Source organism: Hyaena hyaena, unplaced genomic scaffold (assembly GCF_003009895.1).
Source record: "Hyaena hyaena isolate Hyena2069 unplaced genomic scaffold, ASM300989v1 scaffold_347, whole genome shotgun sequence".
In the NCBI taxonomy this organism is placed as follows: domain Eukaryota; kingdom Metazoa; phylum Chordata; class Mammalia; order Carnivora; family Hyaenidae; genus Hyaena; species Hyaena hyaena.
In genome coordinates this window covers 576,575-594,916 of record NW_024080979.1, presented here as the reverse complement: position 1 = coordinate 594,916, position 18,342 = coordinate 576,575, and the positions used below count along the sequence as shown (strand labels likewise).

The 18,342-nt window shown below is 46.3% G+C and overlaps 1 protein-coding gene across 1 annotated transcript in view; it reads left to right on the top strand.

The window, feature by feature from the left end:
- The window catches only part of CDHR3 (cadherin related family member 3), a 42,207-nt gene that overhangs the window by 22,725 nt on the left and 1,140 nt on the right, over positions 1-18,342 (top strand). The window contains exons 6-15 of the mRNA XM_039249781.1: positions 340-511; positions 2,007-2,109; positions 2,989-3,087; positions 4,794-5,020; positions 7,267-7,438; positions 9,008-9,258; positions 11,164-11,345; positions 14,014-14,027; positions 15,904-15,935; positions 17,442-17,490. Coding sequence (XP_039105712.1) covers positions 340-511; positions 2,007-2,109; positions 2,989-3,087; positions 4,794-5,020; positions 7,267-7,438; positions 9,008-9,258; positions 11,164-11,345; positions 14,014-14,027; positions 15,904-15,935; positions 17,442-17,490 — 1,301 coding nt within the window. The remainder of the gene's footprint in view (positions 1-339; positions 512-2,006; positions 2,110-2,988; positions 3,088-4,793; positions 5,021-7,266; positions 7,439-9,007; positions 9,259-11,163; positions 11,346-14,013; positions 14,028-15,903; positions 15,936-17,441; positions 17,491-18,342) is intronic.

Here is an 18,342-nt window from a genome sequence, read left to right as displayed (position 1 = left end):
TTTGAGCTGATGAGCTCAGACAGGTAAGGCAAGGCAGGGGTGCACATCATGAAGATCAAAGTGAGGGCTTGGAGTGCAATGAGAAGCCATTGGGGATTTTGGAGCAGAGGAGTGGCGTGACCTGACAACATTTTAACAGGATCTCTCCGGCTGCTGTGTTTAGAACAGTCCGAAAGGAGGGAAGGGCAGAGCAGGGAACCCATTAGGCAGTAACCACAGTAACTGTGAACTAGCTTTGAACAAAAATTAAAGCAGAGGTGTCTAGCTCAGGACTCTGTCAGAAGCGACACTCAATCACCATTTGTTGGGGGAAAATATTGAATCGTGTCTTTTCGCCAGCATTATGGTGCCTGAAAGAGCAGCCAAGGGGACGTCGCTTCTGGACCTGAACAAGTTCTGCTCTGATGATGACAGCAAAGCACCAAACAACCAATTCAACTTCAGCACGCCATCTGGAGTGGGGGTTAGCGGCAGATTTTCACAGGATCCAGCTGGCTCTGGAAAAATCGTGGTCAGTTCATGGTCATTGCATCATTGAAAGGGCATGGGGGAGCTGGTGTGACATGCATAGTGCTTTTGCTGCCCCATAGAGAGCAATTTCCAAGGTAACTCCCTCTCGAAGCGACGGTAACCGGTAACCGACAAACTTAATAGTGACTCTGTTTTTCCCCATTTGCTCTTTATTTTACCCAAGTACCAGGAATCATTTGTTATGCATAATTGTGCCTGGGGTGCTAAGGACTGGATTCATCACAATTTGGCATGCCTGTTCAGTGTGGTGCCTACAGCCAAGTTAGAGCCCACTGGGCTCACACACTTTTGTTTACTTGAGTGCCCATCTCAGGCCCAGAGACGTGTGAGGGGTGAGAAAGCCAATCCAGGGCCCTGAGTGTGTCTTGCTAAATTCAGCCATGTGGAACCACTGGACACCCAACAAAGAATGAGGAAATGGGGGTGTGTAGGTGCCCCACTCCACAGTGTCTCCACAGGGGCAGAAGCTGAATTGGAAGACAGAGGGCCATAGAAGACGGGTCTCAATCAGGCTGTGCAAGACCTTTACCTACAGGGTTCCTGCCGGAGAGTGATGGAGAAGGAGGAGAGGAAGGGGGAAGGCAGAAGAAGGTGGGAGCATGGTCTGGGAGTACGGGGAGGTCTTTGCATCAGAGATAGAGCCTCAGGGAGGAGAACAGGCAGCCTCCTAGGCAGCCTGTCTTTGCCTCTCATCCCAAGCCCTTTTTCCACCCCCAAGAAAGTCTTACCAATTTTATTCACACGTGTCAACTAAAATATAATTTCGATTTTTTTCTGTTTAGAAAATTAATACATCTTCACTGTAGGATGTAGAAAACACTAAAAGCCTTACAACTCAGTGATAACCACTATTAACACTTTGATATATTACCCTCTCGTCTTCTTCCTGAGGCATCGATTTTATGTATATTCCATAAAATTTTTATGTATTTATTTATCTACTTTGAGAGAGAAAGAGGGCACAAGCAAGCAGGGAAGTGGTAGAGAGAGAGAGAGAGAAAGAGGAAATCTCAAGCGGGCTCCACACTGTCAGCACAGAGCCCAGTGTGGGGCTCGAACCCACCAACTGTGAGATCATGACCTGAGCCAAAATCAAGAGTCAGATGCTTAACTGACTGAGCCACCCAGGCACCCAAGTTGCATAGACATTTTAAATGATCGAAAGATCCCTGCTCGTAGGATTCTATATTGTGTTTCTCTTCAACAAACCTGAGATCGTGAGCCTCTGCCGCTGGGCAGTAGTGCTTGACGAACGTCTTTAAACATAGATTCTCTCTCCTGGTAAATTCTTTGGAATCAATTCTCTAGCAGTGAGCAAAGGTATGGATGTAATTCATTAAAGCTCCTCTAATAGGCAACATGCTTTCCAGAAAGGTTTTACATACCCATTAACAGTATATGAAAATGTCTTCTCTGTCAGTTGAATTAAAAGGATTCTTTGTTCTGCCTAACATGATATCTCTGTTTTAATCTAGTTGATTGGTCACCTAGATTATGAAAACACAAGCAATCTAGCAGCCGGCAATAAGTACACTGTGATAATCCAGGTGCAGGATGTTGCCCCTCCTTACCACAAAAGCAAGTATCCTTTTTATTTATTCATGAAGCTTTATTTCACGTAGCAACAACTAAACCATGCTAGGCAGTACTCGGGATTGGGCTAGGCATTTGGGTTCAAAAGGAGCCTTCAGAAACCCAAACACTTGGGAATCAGCCCAGCCTCCTCCTGTCCTTCACCAAGCACGGTCACGAGTCTCCCAGTCCTTTCTCCTGCCCCGCCCCCACGCGCTAGCAGTGATGGAATGCAGAACCTCTCTTCTTTCTTGGCTCAATTATAACACTAAGAGTCTTTTAAGGATCTTTCTATCTAGCTTTTGTCTTGCCCCTTTCCAGTGTACCCTCCACATTCTGACAGCGATTTTCAGGAAACGCAAATACCATTATATCATGTCTTCGCTGAAAGCCCTCCAAGTGTCTCCCAGTAGCTGTCAGGTTCAAATTCAAAGTCTCTGGCTTGGCACATAGGGACTTTCATCCCTGGCCTCTGCCTGGCTCTCTGATTTCAGCTCTGGTGTCCCACCCCTAAGCTCCCTTCTTCCAACAAGGCCACCAGCCTGCAGTTTTCCTAAGAGAGTCATGCAGGTATATACTTCGGTATCCATACACATGCCCAGAACCCCCACCCCCACTCCACCTTGGCCCCATTTGTGTAACTAAATATCCCTGTGAGCCAGTTGGCCCTTCCTCTGGCATCCGTAGTGACCAGTACATATATTTAGCTAAGGGCAACTGCCCTACGCATCGGGAAAGCAGGACCCACCAGGTCTCATTCGCCTTGAATCCCCTTTATTTTGCTCAGAGCAGGTTCCCAGCAGGTGCTTTAAACACGGTGAATAAACAAAGGAGTGAGAATGGGGTATTAAAATTAAACATTTATTTTTCTGTCTCTGCTTTTAGAGAACATCTACATTTACATCCTCACGAAGCCAGAAAATGAGTTTCCTCTTATCTTTGATAGACCTTCCTATGTGTTTGATGTGTCAGAATTAAGGCCAGGTAAGTGGTAGACAAAACCCCGACCCCAGTGCTCTTGGCAGACCCCTCCATCCTGATGTGCACTTAGCAGAGGAGAAGCTCCCTCCAGCACAGGGGCCCTGGGTGGCATGGTGCACAGCAACTCACAGCTCATTCCTGTTTATTGCAGCTCTTATTTCTTTTTAAATTGTCCTTACTGCTGAGGAGCCCTTCAGGTGAAACCTAGGTTTTGAAAACTATTGTTTAAACTGCATTTCTCCAAACCCCTGATTGCTTCCTTGTCTGCCTGCCTGATTCTGCTCATCTTCCCTTTCTGTAGCCTAAGTTTTCCCTTAGTCTCCACTGCAATTTTTATCCAGCTCACTCAGAGAATAGAAATTTAAAAATAGAGAAAAGATTTCCCATCATTTGGTTTCGTACATTTAAAAACAAAATAAAGACATTTTCTCTCCGGTAATAGGATCCACTTTTTTTGCCCTTTGTTGACACCTTGATTTCTTTTTTTTTTTTTTTTAAATGTTTTATTTATTTCTAGGAGAGAGAGAGACAGCATGAGGCAGGGGAGGGTCAGAGAGAGAGGGAGTGACAGACTCCGAAACAGGCTCCAGGCTCTGAGCCGGCAGTCAGCACAGAGCCCGACGCGGGGCCCGAACCCACGAACCACGAGATCATGACCTGAGCGAAAGTCGGACGCTTAACCGACTAAGCCACCCAGGCGCCCCACTTTTTTTTTTTTTTTTTTTTAAAGAGAAGCTTACTTTAAAAAAATTTATTTAGTTGTTTTGAGAGAGAGAATCCCAAATCACCACAGAGCCCATCGCGGGCTCGAACTCATGAACTGTGAGATCATGACCTGAGCCAAAACCAAGAGTTGGACGCTCAACCAGCTGAGCCACCCAGGCACCCCTCCTGATATTAAATTTTAAACAAAGCACAAAAAGAGGGTCTGAAGAAAATCCTTTTAATTCCTTATATCTTTATTTAAAATTCTCTACTCCAATCAGCATTGGTTGCTAAACCCTTTAAAAAATTGTTTCTATTTTGGGATGCCTGGATGGTTTGGTTGAGCATCCGACTTTGGCTCAGATCATGATCTCATGACTCTTGAGAGCTGACGCTTCTTATTTAACTATATGACCCCAGCACTAAATGCTTGACCCAAAGTAGGTAATCGATAATTATAATAAGATCTGTGAATTCATAAGAATTCATATTACTGCTGCATTTGTTAGTCTGGAGCCTGCTTCAGATTCTGTGTCTCCCTTTCTCTCTGCCCCTCCCCCATAGTCTCTCTCTCGCACTCTCAGAAATAAACATTTTTTTAAAAACTTTATTTTTCATCTTGTTTATAAGAGCAATTCATGCTCGTTAAAATTTGAAAGATGCAGAAGATATTTAGGCAGCACAGCTCCAAAATGAGTACAGGTGAAGATGTTCTTTGCAGTGTTGTTTATGATCACATCCTAATTGGCGTGTTTGGAGTCTAGATAAAAGCTTGAATTGTCTTTTACACCTTACTCTACTGCTTGGATCATAGGGCCAGTAACCCATTGGGTGCTCATTAGCATGATTTGATTTTAATAGAATAGAAGACATAAAACATATAGAGTTTGAACAGCAAAGAGACCTCCATAAGTCTTTCTGCCCGTGGCAGTGAGAATGTGTGTTCCTGAAGCCTCCCCTCACCTCCCAAAGCAGGACTAATTTCAGGTGCCTTATTCTTCTAGCGAGAAGCCGGGTTGGACAAGTGCGTGCCACTGATAAGGACTTTCCCCCGAGCCGCGTCGTGTACTCCATCAACTCCGGAGGGGCCAGCCTCCAGTTCCCAAACATATTTTGGATCAATCCCCAGACAGGAGAACTCCAACTGGTGACTAAAGCCGACTATGAAACAACTCCTGTCTATATTCTCAGAATCCAGGCCACCAACAGCGAGGACACAAGCTCAGTCACAGTGAGTGGGGCTATTGGTGTGTTCACACCAGCCCAAATGGTTGATGTGGGCTCTCTTGGGCACCTTCCATGGCTGTAGCAATGAGCAATCTTAATGGAGCTCATCTGACAGATGTAACGGGAAACGACTAGTGGTTTCCAGGATGGCACACTCGGACACACCTAGCAGATCCTGGGAAATAAAGATTGGCATCTGTAGGCCCAAGGTTGTGGATGACTCGGAGGTTACCAAGATTGATGAGCGCTGTGTGGGCAATCTTCCTCCCGCTGCTCACTACATCTCTTGTCGTTTTTGCAGTGGGCGTGGGCTAACAGTGGGATGCATACTTCTAGAAGTGGGGTGTGGTTCTGTAGCCATGTGTTCCCCCCTCCCCAGTAGTTTTGTCATGTTCCTACCCCACCTGTGTCGCATTAGATAGGGTAGACCTTAAAATGAGGTGGTCTGACCCAGGGCGGTGCTGCGTCTCAACTTTTGGTGTTGAGCATCTGGTTAAATGCAGATTCTAAGATAGCAAGTCTGAGTGGACCTCAGAATCTGCATTTCTTTTTTAATGTTTACTTATTTTTGAGAAAGAGAGAGAGAGACAGAGAGACAGAGCATGAGCAGGAGGGGCAGAAAGAAAGGGAGACACAGAATCTGAAACAGGCTCTAGGCTCTGAGCTGTCAGCACAGAGCCCGACGCAGGGCTTGAACCCACGAACTGTGAGATCATGACCTGAGCTGATGTTGGACATTGAACCGACTGAGCCCCCCAGGTGCCACAGAATCTGCATTTCTAATGCTCTTCCAGGTGATGCTGAGGTAGCTGGTCCATGGCTGCCCTTTGAGTAGCTAGGGTTTAACAGGTCTGTGCTTTCTGTGGTTCACATTATCTGAAGGCAATACATTGGCCAGGAAGACGCAACTATTTTCTGATCTTTCCCGTTAGTAAAGTGATGAAGCATACGGCAGCGCGGACTCTTAGCTAGTGGCAGGCATGGAGGCAGGGAACAACTGGTTCAGTCAGAAGACGGAGTTCATTTCCCAACTTTGATCCTAAGTTTCCAAGGTGGGGGAGGGTCTGAGCAACGCTTATCTTTGTGTCCCATTTTCTCTCTCTCTTAAACGGAGAACCACCTGATAACCCATCGCCTGAATAGTCCAGTCCCTCTGATGAGTGGCTTTGAATTAACAGGACACGTTTTTAATGATGTGTGAGGCTCGGCATTGCTAGCTGAGCAAAAGACGGGCTAAGTTAAAGATAATTGTAGTGTTTGTTAGGCTGGGTTTTTGATAAAAATGAATGGACTCCACTTTGGGAGCTAACTAGAGTGAACATTTCAATTTATTCCTGGGCTCAGAAATAGCTGAAATCCCCAAATTTCAAAGGTAGAATGAATACGACTCAAAATTCATAAGCCTTTAAAAAGGGTGATGATCACATAAGTCCCTTTCAGGGCTGACGTTCTGTGGTTCTGTGCTGGCAGGTGTCCCAGGCCACATTCCAATTCACCAAGCATAAAAGACAATGATGAAGGGGAAGAGGCTGGCTCCTGCTTGTGACAGGTTATGGCCACCTGCTTCGTGCCGTGCTAACAGCCCAGGTTACAGATGAGACCCTGGCTTAGCGGGGTTGACTCCTTCTATCTCGTCCTGAATCCTGGCTGCATATTAGAATCAGCTGGAGAACATTTTAAAAAGTACCTGGGCCCCACCGTCTGGATAGTCCAATTCATTTGGTCCAGAGAGGGTCTATGAAAGTGGGACCAGGGCTGAGAATTATTGCTCCATCATCCAAAGTTAAAGACAGAACTTCCCATTCACAATGGTGATGGGCAAGTAAGTATAGAACATCACTGTAAATTCACAATCACTCCTGGGAAAACCACTCAGCATCATCTGGGGATGAGCCCACATGTCTAGATGCATTTGTTGGGGAGGGGGGCGGTATGTGAATATACATGTACTATGCACACGAGCACATGTACACACACAAACAGAAGTTAATAACATAGGACTTGGAGTAGGACAGGCTTGAGTTCAAATTGCCTGAAATGCACCACTCACCAAACTGAACAGCCTGAGGTCCCCTACCTAATCTCTCTAAACCTCAGTTTCCTCATCTGTAGAATGGGAATAACCATATCATCTATCTCAGGCAAGGTTCAATGAGCTGGCCCACAAAAAGCACATTGCCCAGTGCCTGGCACACAGAAAATTCTCAGCAAGTTTTAACTACTAACCATGGCCGCTTCTTGTTGCTCTAGGTAACCGTGAACATCCTGGAAGAAAATGATGAAAAGCCCATTTGTACCCCAAACTCTTATTTCCTGGCCATCCCAGTGGATTTGAGAGTAGGCACAAACATTCAGAATTTCAAGCTGACGTGTATCGACCTTGATTCCAGCCCCAGGTCTTTTCGTTACTCCATTGGCTCAGGTAGGCCATTTCCATGGGTCCTGGTGTTGGTGGCCTTAGCAGCTGCTGAGGGAGAAGGGGGTCTGTGCTCATAAATGGATTTGGGCACAGTGTGTGTGTGTGGGGGGGGGGGTACTTTGAACGAGGGAAGCAGGGATGAGGAGCGTCATGGTCCTCTGCCTCCCAGTCCTCTGCCTCCCAGTCCTCACTCAGGCTTCCCTACCTCACCTAACTCTTCCCAAGCCCCCATCTGTGGTTGCCCAAAAGCCCAAGGAAAAGTGAACCCACTGGTGGCACCCCAATCCTCTACAATTCCCAGCCCATCATGATTTGTGAATCACATTAATGTAGTTTTAAAAAAAATTTTTTTTTCGTCCATCTCCTCAACCACCTCTTTTCCTCCAAGCTAGTAGTGGGGGCAGGGAATCCCAGTTGTCTCTCTGGATAATAATAGATTAAATAGATTAAATGCATTTTGAAACGTGTCCTCAGGAATTCTCTTCTACTCCATTCATTTTCTCTCTTTAAAAATATACCACTGTGGGGGGAAGAAAGAGCACACCTCAATGGAAATTAGACCAAAATAGCTCATCTAATGAAGTGCTGGGGCCAGAGATTTAAACCCAAACAGGCAGAGCAATTCCACATGAGAGAGTAAAAATCCATCTCGGCTGCCGGCTGAGCCCTGGCTGAGCCCTGGCGGAGCAGGAACTCGAACAGCAGGAAGCCTCTCCAGCAGGCCCTGTCACAAAACCCAGGGGCAGAGACCGCCTCAAGTCGGCAGTTGCCGAAGATGGAAATAATCCATACTGAGAACCCTCAGGCCTTGATGGAGCTCTTCGCTGCTAAGGGAGTAAAAATTGCATCATCTCCTGCTCCATTTACTGGCTTTCAGTCGGTAATGAGTCTGGAGCCACCAGGGGAATGAGCAAGGACTGCTTGGGTGGCAGCCTTTCTGCCCTGGGCATTCTAAGCTGTGAGCCTTGAGCCCCAGCCAAGCTGTGGGGGAGAGGGGCTTGGGGTGGATTCAGGAGGACCTGGGATGCAACCCCTGCCAAGCCAGGAGGTACCTTCCTTTGGGGGATCCATGGACCTCTGCCACTAGTATTGCCAGCCATGTTCCACAAAGGGCGATGGGAGTGAATTTGGCCCGTGGCTGGAGACATGGCTCCCTCTAGCCTCTTGCCGCCCACCCGTTGGTCTGAGTGTGAGTTAGGCATTATTACCAAATAAACACTGACAGTGAGGATTGGCTAGAAAGGCTGCCCCAGGATTATTAAATCTATGCCCAATACTCAGAAAGATCGCAGCCATTCTCCTGGAACAGGTGTGGTGCTGTCCTATTTTACTTTGTTCCTGTTGCAGACACACTGTTTGTGAGCAAGAGTTTCCCTGTACCCATGAGGTCTCTGGTGTGGTTAAGGCCCATGTCCCATCACTGGCCTGGCTCTGGTGCATCAGAAACACGGTCTACACCTGAGGTGTGCATGTTTGAGGAAGGATGAAATACACTGTTTTTCTAAGAACACCTTGTTTTGCTCACTCCCTTTTCTCTCTTTTCCCCAAATCCTTGTATCACATCTCATTTAGGCAATGTCAATAGTCACTTCGCTTTCTCTCCCAGCGCTGGGTCCAACGTGACAAGCCTGCTCCTTGCGACACGCTTTGACTATGCCAGTGGGCTTGACAAGATCTGGGACTACAAACTACTTGTCTACATAACCGATGACAATTTGCTGTCTGGCAGGAAGAAAGCTAAGGCTCGTGTTGAAACAGGGACAGTGACGCTGACTATTAGTGTCATTCCTGACCCAACCACAACTGCCACCACAACCACCAGGGTAAGGGCTTTGGAACCTGAACTCCCTAGATACATCCCTTGTAATTTACATTGATGGAGCCCTGTGACCCAGGAGAAATACGGGAGGAGCTGAAAAGAGTTGAGGTGTTAGGATATTGCCAGGAACACCAACTATGGGCTAGACTGGAGTTGTCACTGGGTGGCAGACAAAAGATCTGAGTGAGACCTTGGACTTGTAGAACCATTAAATTTTCCTATGTTGGGAAAGAAGAATGTGTATTTATTCCCCGGATTGTGATAGATCAGGTATTGACCACCTATGGTGATGTGACACAGGAGCCAATTTTCAGGGACCTGTGGCCAGCAGCTCCCTTCACAGCCCCTTTCTGCACTTGCTCGCAGAAAACTCAGGCTATCGCAAGTCAGGTCCACAAAGGCAGGTAGCTGCTAGGTATATTTATTCCTCTCCACTTCTTTTGAAGAGTCTCTGTGTGCCAATCTGTACCCTACTCTCCACCTCTATTCTAAAAGAAGTCATTGGTTCAGTCTATAAATATAAATATAAATATTGATTGAATACCTATAACATGCCAAGCGCTTTGATGAACAAGCCAAAAATGATCTCTGCTGTCATGGGGCTTGTAATACAGGTCGGTGGTCCCCAGACCATCAGCAACAGCATTTCCTGGAAGCCTGTTAGAAACGTCAATTTTTAGGCCTACCTCAGAGCATTGAAGTGGAATTATACCTCACCTAATGTGATCATTACCATGGCCTCCAGGGAAAGATGTTGGACCCTAGAGTCCCCAACCACATCCCCAGAGATGTTGCATCAGAAGCTCTGGGAGTGGAACCCAGTGATCGGTGTTTTTAATAAGACCTTCAAAGGGATTCTGATGTGCACAATGTTTTAGATCCACCAACCCAGAGAGGGAGACATATTACAAGCAGATATCGAATGAACACATTGAGTACAGATTGCAGTAGATGGTAGCAAGAAATAAGCAGGTGCCATTATCAGACCAGGATGGTAAAGGAAGGGAGAGGCTTGGAATCTGACAATAGGATTATCTCCCCTTGCTCCTTGGATGGACTGGCTTATATTTGTGCTGATTCTTTTGTCCCCTTTCCTCCTGCTCGTAGTGAAGTTGTGCCCTCAGTTGGTGGCCCCGCACTTTCAGTATCCCAGAGGAAAAGTAATCAGAACCTCAGACAGCTTACCTGTGACAGGTGGTCAAATTCTGCTTGTCCAAGCCCTACCACAAGTTGGTCAATGTCCATCTCCCATGTGCTGGAGTCAATCTTACCACAATGGACAGAAGCATAAGGATAATATTAAGGGCTTTCAGCTGTGGTAGGAGCCAGTGACTCCCTCTGGGTAAGGAGTTTCTACCATTCTGGGACTTACAACCTGACCCAATGGTGACCGCTCCAGCCCCAAAATTTCCATAACTTGTTTGCTATCTGTCTCCCTCTCTAGGAAGCCAATGCCAAACTTGGGGTTTCCCTGTGATGTCAGCCCCCTCATCTGGCAGTGCAGCATGCAGTGAGTGAGCACTAAAAAGCCTACAAAGTGTTAATAAAAGAACAGCTTTTGTGGCACATGCCTTCCCAGTGAGAGACAATGGCTGTATCAGTCCTGGGGTTATGCCATGATTTGGCAGTGAAAAAAGCCAATGGAATCTTTAGCATTTGGGAAAGAGGGAAAGAGAATAAAAATAGGACTGGAGTTGCTTTTCAGTTTCCTAAATGTTCTGGGTTCTGATCTCATGGGTGCTTAGAAAGACTATAAACAAGGTGATGGGTTGGTGCAGCAAAGAATCCTGAGCACACGGATGCACAGTGTAGATAACAGGAGCCGACAACAGATTCAACACCCAACACGAGGCAGTGCCGATGTCAAAAATGTCTCCCAAAATCACCTCCCCCCTCTCTGTCATTCAAGCCCCAGATCATCCACCAGGTCCTGAGAAAAAACATCTATTCTCCATCAGCATGGTATGTGCCTTTCGTCATCACTTTGGGCTCCATATTGCTTCTGGGCCTCCTGGTGTCCCTGTTCGTCCTGTTGGCCAAAGCCATCCACAGACACTGTCCCTGCAAGACTGGGGAGCACAAGAAACCTCCGTAAGTGGCCCTTTCCACCACTTCCTATAGGACTTTGTTTCCAGGGCTGTCGGGAGAGGGAAAGGTAGGAATTAGGCTTTCTCCATGGGGCAGAGAGCGCAGCTGGCATGAAGGAAGGAAAAGTGGATGAGGAGAGGGAATCCCAGCCCCCCGCAGTCCTGGTACCCTCTTTATCACCTGCGGGGCCAGGAAACGGCTGCTTTCATTTTCCTGGGCACCTGCTCTGTCCTTGAGGCATTCTCAATGAAATTGGGGCTTCAACCTCTTGGTGACCTTGCCCTGGATAAAAGCTTCAGAAAAACAAACAAACAAACAAAAAAACCCTGGTTGTGAGTAGTGATAGAATATACTGTGCTATTATTTGTAGAATATTGAAAGGATGGATGGAATTAGAGGAAGCACAGAAAACTGATAAGGGAATTAAGCTCTTGGCTCCAGTGACTCGCTGGGCTTTATGTGACTAAATAATCATTGTTCTTTCGAACGTGACCCCAATCTCTCACTCTCAAGGGCTGTCAGTGGAGGCCTGCTTCCCCTCCCTCCTGTTCCCTCCTGCTGCCTCCTGCTCACTAACCTGCTTCTCACTGTGTACTCCATGGAATGTCTCATACTGGCTGAAGTGAGACATCAGGGAGAGCTCTCCATTGTTCCAAGCTTCTCCAGACTCAATTTCTTGAGTCTCAGAAGCTCCTGCAATGATAGCATGATGGTTCTGAGCCTGGGCTTTGGAGAGAGACAAAGCCTGGTTCAGATCTGGGCTTTTAACAAGAGACAACCCCTGTGAATCTCAGTTTCTTATCTGAGGACTAAATAATCAAATGAGCAAAACCAAAGCACTTAGCACCGTTCCTATACTTAATATAGTTTTTTGTTTTTTTTTTTAAGTCTTGTTGTGTTATTTTTTGTGGCTGAGTCCCAGTGAGCTCAGGATTCTAGACTCCCAAGTTCAGCTCCATGCTCAACTCTCTGTGGGGGGTCAGAATCTGAGTTTTGGCAAAAATGAGGGGGTGATAAGATTTTATATACCTTTTAAAGGTATTTTGAAGATTCACTAGTACTGTCAAATCATGTAAAACCTACAGATTGAAAGACTGTACCAAAGTATAAGGCATTAGCATAAATATGTGCACTGCATTTTGCCATATTTATTGGGGAAGTTTGTTGCTATTGGCAACCTTGACTTCAAGGTAAGAAATCCTTGAGCATCTGCTGAAACTAAGAAAGGCATTTCTGTTTTGGCTCTACTCACAAATTGATTTGGGAGAGAAAAATAACTCCAAAAGAGTGACACTTAAGCTTATAAGGATGGTGGTGCTCCGTAACAGGATTTGGGCAGAAGTTCTTAAAGGGAGTCATCCAGTAGACACTGCAACTCTCAAGCAATTTATGGCTAAATATACCTTGAACCTGGTTTCCTTAACTTACATTCTAAATGGGAACTGTTTTCAACACGGTTGACGTAAAAAGGAAAAAGTAGTTAGTAACACAGACTCAGGCCTGGGCTCTCTGGAAATTCGTTGCACCCTGTGGCTGCCAACATTTATCCAACAGCAAAGAATAAAATTAGAGTCACAGACCCAGCAATAGCACTGCTAGGAATTGATCCAAAGAATACAGGAGTGCTGATTCATAGGGACACATGCGCCCCAATGTTTATAGCAGCCCTTTCAACAATAGCCAAATCGTGAAAGGAGCCCAAATGTCCATCCACTGATGAATGGATCAAGAAGATGTGGTTTATATATACAATGGAATACTACTTGGCAATGAGAAAGAATGAAATCCTACCATTTGCAGCAATGTGGATGGAACTGGAGGGCATTATACTGAGTGAAATAAGTCAGTCAGAGATAGACAGATATATGTTTTCACTCATATGTGGAACTTAAGAAATTTAACAGAAGACCATGGGGGAAGAGAAGGAGAAAAAATAGTTACAGAGAGGAAAGGAGGCAAACCATAAGAGACTCTTAAATATAGAGAACAAACTGAGGGTTGTTGGGGGGGTGGGGGAGAGAGGGAAGTGGGTGATGGGCATTGAGGAGGGCACTTGTGGATATGAGCACTGGGTGTTGTATGGAAGCAATAAATCACGAGAATCCACTCCCAAAACTGAGAGCACACTGTACACACTGTATGTTGGCCAACTTGACAATGAATTATATTTAAAAATATTAGAGTCACACAATTATGGAACCCAAGGATACCATGGGAAGGCGCTCAGCATCCACGCCTAGGTCTTCATGTTTTAGGAAAATAGGGTTTAGTTGTCAGCCCTTGAGGCTTCCTGCTGTGAGCCAAGCCTTTTGCTTAAGCAGGCTGCTGGGGAGAAAAAGGAGGCAGGGAGATTTCCAGGCAGGCTGGTCATGCCCTCACCTGTGCTATCAGAGGAACTATATCCCCTGATGGTCTATAAAGCAATAGTTTTCAAACTTTGATCAAACTCCTGGAACCTCTTTAGTCCCCAACCAACGGTGATGGAGCTGCCCTGTTCGCACCAGGGGTAGGACCCCGGCCTTCATTTTAGTGCTCATGCCTGGCCCCTCTTTTAATTAGTCCCTGAATCCCAAGGAAACACAGTCCCCCAGAGGCCCCAAGTTATCATGTCTGCACCAGGGCAGATTACTCTTAGGTTAATTCTTGTCCCTCCCTTTTCTTCCCTCTGTAGGGTGAAGAAAGGAGGTATGTACCACACTTATTCCCTTTGTTTCTTGCTCTTTCTATTGTTGATTTTTGCTTGCTCTGTGTGCTAAGTAAAAGGGTTCCAATTTGGCAGAGAATCAGGGTGCAGTTCTGTCTTGATGGGTTTTCAGCCACACCATCAGTGGGTGAAAGGAAACAGAGGTCAGATGTAGCTGGAGAAAGGGAAGGGCCGGGTGCATAGTGCCATTAGTACATCAGATCTCTCATGTGATTTTATTTTTTAAATGCTTATTTATGTATTTTGAGAGAAAAAGAGAGAGGGAGAGAGAGAGACAACACAAGCAAGGGAGGGATGGAGAGAGAGGAAGAGAGACAATCCCAAGCAGGTTCTGTGCTGTCAGCTCAGAGCCCAACACGGGGCTCCGTCTCATGAACTGTAAGATCATTACCTGAGCCGAAATCAAGAATCAGGTGCTTAACCGACCAAGACACCCAGGTGCCCCTCAGATCTCTCATTTTAGTCCTGCCTGTTCCCTACCCAGAGTTGCCTCCAATCAGCTGAACTTAAGCACCTATAAGTCTGTTCCCTCCAGCAGGACAGGAGTGAAGAATTCTCTGTGAGTTAAACCCAGACCAGTAGCTACTTGCTGCTGCATGTGGATGCGTGGGCCCCTCTTGAGGACAGCCAGTGCTCTGTACTGGACAGATGACTCTTTTTCAAGAACAAAGGACACTTTATGCTCAGATTGTAATGGGTTTGGTGATTTCCACAAGTTATTTGGGTCAGGCTTATTAGAAAGGGGGGCTGGGTGCAGTCAGATGGGCGGGGAGAGCTGGGACTTGGGGTGAGTTGAGCAAGGTCCATCTGCATAACTCCAACCCTGAGGGGACGTCAGCACCCAGCCCCGAAAGCTGCTGCCTCAAGGGGCATCCAGGCTATCGGGAGAGACAGGACAGAGAATTGGAAAGTGTGTGTGTGTTGTTGTTGTTGTTGTTGTTTTAGCGAAGGGGGGGAGAATCCTAAGCAGGCTCAATTCAAGGCTCAATCCCACAACCCTGGGATCATGACCTGAGCTGAAATCAAGAGTTGGAGGCTTGGGGCGCCTGGGTGGCTTAGTCGGTTAACCGTCGACTTTCGCTTAGGTCATGGTCTCGCGGTTCGTGGGTTCTAGCCCCGTGTCGGGCTCTGTGCTGACTGCCAGCTCAGAGCCTGGAGCCTATTTCAGAGTCTGTGACTCCCTCTCTCTCTGACCCTCCACTGCTCACGCTGTCTCTCTCTCTCCTAGAAATAAATAAAACATTTTAAAAAATTTAAAAAAAAAAAAGAGTTGGCGTCTTAACCAACTGAGCCATCCAGGCGCCCCAGGAAAGTGGGTTTTTTAAAAAAAAGATTGCTTTAATCACTCAATCCATAGGTAGGCGCCTCTGACAAGCATAAGGCATGTCTAAGCAGGGTTGGAAATCTGATTATAATGGTTATTGATCATATCAAATGAAATGATTCTAATGAGATCTTCACAAACTGTCACCACCACTGTAGCTACTTTTTTTAAGGGCATAGGGAATGGATGCAAAGAATCCCCACATGATGAACAAATGTCTCAACCAGATCTTTCCGATCTTTCATTAAAAGGCTAATTTCCCAGGTCCAGGAATAGCAGTAAGTTGGGAAAAGAGTAAAATATTTTTTTAAAATTCTGTGTATTATCATTGTGGGGGGTGTGTGTGTGTGTGTGTGTGTGTGTGTGTTTCCGAGAAGCTAGAAAGCTGTCAATAAACATGTCTACAGAGAGTTCCTTGTGTCTGCAATACTAAGTTCAAAGCCTGTTTAAGAGAAATCCCATTGTGGAAATAGAATGTTAAGGTCAATTTAGCATCCAAGAACCTTCACTTCTGTCTGTTCTATTCCCTGCAGAAATGAAGAATACAAAGAGAGGGGGTTTGGTGGTAAGTGTACTGGCCATGGGGCACCTGGCTTGGGTGATATGTGCTGGGACACTCCCGTCCTCTCTCAGGCAGACCCTGCCACAGCCTCAGGGGGTGTTTATCATTCAGGGAGATGCTTGTATTTGGCCACTGGAACAGATTGCTGTGTGACGAGCTCTTGATAGAATTTGTTCCCTCCACTGAACCTGTCTGCTGATATATTTGCAGAAGAACTGGATTTCATAAATATTGAATAGTGGTGTTTATTATCTACACCAGCTCTCCAGGAGACTGAATTGGGGGAGAAGAGCTTAAAGACCAGAACTGGAGCTTCAGCCTTCCATGGGATTTATTTTTTTCTTTGCTGTTCCACAACCTTGAGGAAAAGTGTTGGAGGCAGACCATCGCTGGGGCTAGGGCCTGGCTCTGTGCGCCTGTCAGTATGATCATACAGACTCTCCTGGCCTCTTTAAGCTTTAAATCCGTCATCTGTAAAATGGGAGCAAGAACACTTGCTCTGAGATTGCAGGTGGGGAAATATTTTGAAAACTTTTAGAGTCACACAATTGCAAAATGATACAAGATAGCTGGAGAGTTTCCCCTACCCTTACCTTCTTGTTTCTCTTATTTATTTATTTATTTATTTATTTATTTATTATTTTAAAAAATTTTAGCTCATTTATTTTAATTAAAAATTTTTAATGTTTATTTATTTTTGAGAGAGAAGAGACAGAGCATGAGCATGGGAGGGGCAGAGAGAGGAAGACATAGATTCTGAAGCAGGCTCCAGGCTCACATCTGTCAGCTCCAGGCTCACAGAACCCAAAGCAGGGCTCAAATCCATGAGCCATGAGATCATGACCTGAGCTGAAGTCAGAAGCTTAACCGACTCAGCCACCCAGATGCCCCTATTTTTTAAAAAGATTTTTAATTTATTTTGAGAGGGAGAGAGAGAGAATATTCCAAGCAGCCTCCACACCAGCAGTACTGAGCCCAATGCCAGGCTCGAACCCACAAACCGTGAGATCATTACCTGAGCTGAAATCGAGAGTCTGATGCTTAACCAACTGAGCCACCCGGGTGCCCCCTTCCTTGTTTTTTTTTACTGAACCTAATCTGCCCACTGGGAAGTGACAGAACTTGAAGGTGACCCCCAAGTATCCCTCACCCCCTGATAATAAGATTTTGTTATGATCCAGGACTCATAAATTTAGGGAATGATCCGCACAATGAGGAAGATAATCCAGGGCACCAGAATTTTTGCCTCAGTTCCGTATTCCCACTGGTGACCTTATCACTCTATATCATCCACCTGTTGTCAATGGCACCTACTGATTGCAAGCCTTGGGCAGGGAGTAACCACGCTTGTCGTGTTTGCCGCTGTGTCCTCAGCATTTAGCATGGCGCCTATCAAATACCAGTGTCAAGAAGGCCCTAGGTAAGGAACACAGGCTGTGAGGATGAGTGACCCATCCCTGGGGGAGGAGTGTAGGGTTGTGCTTGAAGTTGTCTCTTTCTTCTCTTTAGGAAACAGTCCAGATGAACTCTGTCTTTGATGGAGAAGCCATTGACCCAGGTAATTAATTGGCAATGCCATCCAAAAGGTGTTTTTCACATTCCAGGTTGGTGGAGTCAGGGCGGACCCCATCAATTTCCTGCCCTCAACTTATTTGGTCCATCCATTTGGTTATGTTGCCTGACCCTTCCTGCAGCACTGCATGAGCTCACCTCTGAGCAGAGCTGGCTGGCAGGCGCTCAAGCACATGACCGTGCATGAGGCCTCAGAAGGTTTCCACCTAACATCTCCTGCCCTCTCTCACCTCCCTTACCAAATCACAAGTCAATTCAGGGGATTGGTGAATTCTGCCTGACCTTTGGAGCTCAACTTCCTCCCCCAACCCTTTCTGAATGCTCCTAACACCATCCTATTGGTAGCAAGAGATAGGGAGAAATGGCAGACTTGGCTCCTTTTTTCCCCGTAAATCAGGGCCAAGAATTTCTTCTTGGTCGGCAAGATGAACATAAGGTAAAGCTGGCCTCCAGAACTCCCATCACCCCCATGAAATCGGCTCCAAATTTAGCTCCTTTACACACATCCCTTCGCTTACAAAGGCTCAATTATAGATGTGAATAAAGGGAAGGAAACCAAACTCGGGAGGCAAGCGTGTTGGCTCCCTGCCACTCTCACATGCAAGTGGCTCGGTCCTTCTCGGAAGGATGGCTCCTCTCCAGGAGAGGCTGCTGCTGCTGCTGGAATTAAATTTCCCTCTATTATTAGGTACTTGTTACCATAATGCGCCCACATTAGCATAAGTGCTGGTGGGATCCTCTGCCGAGAGGCCGCTCATACCACAGGGAAATGGAAAGAGCCGGGATCGCCTGAAACTCCAGCTTCTGGGGCAAAAGCCATGGAGGACCAAGGCTCTTA